Source organism: Paracoccidioides lutzii (assembly GCF_000150705.2).
Source record: "Paracoccidioides lutzii Pb01 unplaced genomic scaffold supercont2.60, whole genome shotgun sequence".
NCBI lineage: Eukaryota > Fungi > Ascomycota > Eurotiomycetes > Onygenales > Ajellomycetaceae > Paracoccidioides > Paracoccidioides lutzii.
The window spans coordinates 42892-43941 of NW_015441006.1; the positions used below are offsets into that span (position 1 = coordinate 42892).

The 1050-nt window shown below is 48.3% G+C and overlaps 1 protein-coding gene across 1 annotated transcript in view; it reads right to left on the minus strand.

Annotated features, from left to right (window-relative positions):
* PAAG_09008 (pumilio-family RNA binding repeat protein) overlaps positions 1–297 on the minus strand; it is a gene marked incomplete at both ends in the record, with an annotated part of 3170 nt that extends 2873 nt beyond the window's left edge. Inside the window, one exon of the mRNA XM_015846703.1 lies at positions 190–297. Coding sequence (XP_015701745.1) covers positions 190–297 — 108 coding nt within the window. The remainder of the gene's footprint in view (positions 1–189) is intronic.
* Between the last annotated feature and the right edge of the window lie 753 nt (positions 298–1050).

Genomic DNA, 1050 nt, shown 5'->3' on the forward strand with positions numbered 1-1050 from the left:
GCAGAAAAGATGGGGAATTTCCCCATTTTTGAGGACTCCAGATGACTAGAGTGGCCTTCAGTACTAGATTGTACTGCGGCCCCTTGTGAAGGAAAGACATTGCATCAGAACTGGAATCGAAGCGGGAAGGCGCGTCGAGCAGTCACCAATACAACGGGGGGGGGGGGGGGTAAGAAGGGGAAATCCTACCGAAACAACACGCTCACGGCCACCACCACCACCATGGTCCCCGTCGTCCTGGAGGGGTTCGGGCATTCTACGAGTTGCCTCAGGGGATCCAGTAGCACGGAGCGACATCTTGATAGTAGTCTCAGGTCCCAGGAGACTTCGTAACTTTGCCTGTCCGCGGATGTTTCCCGGAGTGGTCTGCAACAACGCAAGCGGAGTCCAGAATAAACAAGGAGGAAAAGCACCACAAAAAATAGGTGCAGAATCCAAGGAAATTGGAAATGAAATATCAAAAGATACAACTGATATAAGAATCGAGAAACGCAGAAGAAGCAGAACAAGATATAGAAGAGAGCACGCGAGGGTCCAGGTTCCGATTGATTATCAAGGGGCAAAAATGTAAACAGATAGAAGACGACGCGCTAGGAAGGCTTAGCACGTCTCCTCTAATCTTCCAGGAGGACGCGAATTGGCTCTTGAAAGGAGCAGCCAATGTAAGCTACTGGGCAAGATAGAGAAGAGGATGGAAGACACGCGCTGAGACAGAGATTTTGTAGCCAGAAAGACAGAGAACCCGACACAAAAGTGAAAGTTGACAGTGAGAGATTTAACCCGACATAGAGACAAGATACAGAGATTTAAGAAGGAAGAAATTAACAGATGAGATTAGAGAGATGGAGTGAGAGCCTGGAAGGAGGGAGGGAGGAAGAGAGAAGGGGTGACAGACAAAAAGAATGCGAGCTGTGAGGAGGAGAAAGAGGAGAGGAACAAGAGAGAACAGGAGAGAGGAAGAGAAAGGAGAAGAGAGAAGGGAGAAGGAGGAAGATGGCTTGTTGTTGTTGTTGTTGTTGTTGTTGTTGTTGTTGTTGTTGTTGTTGTTGT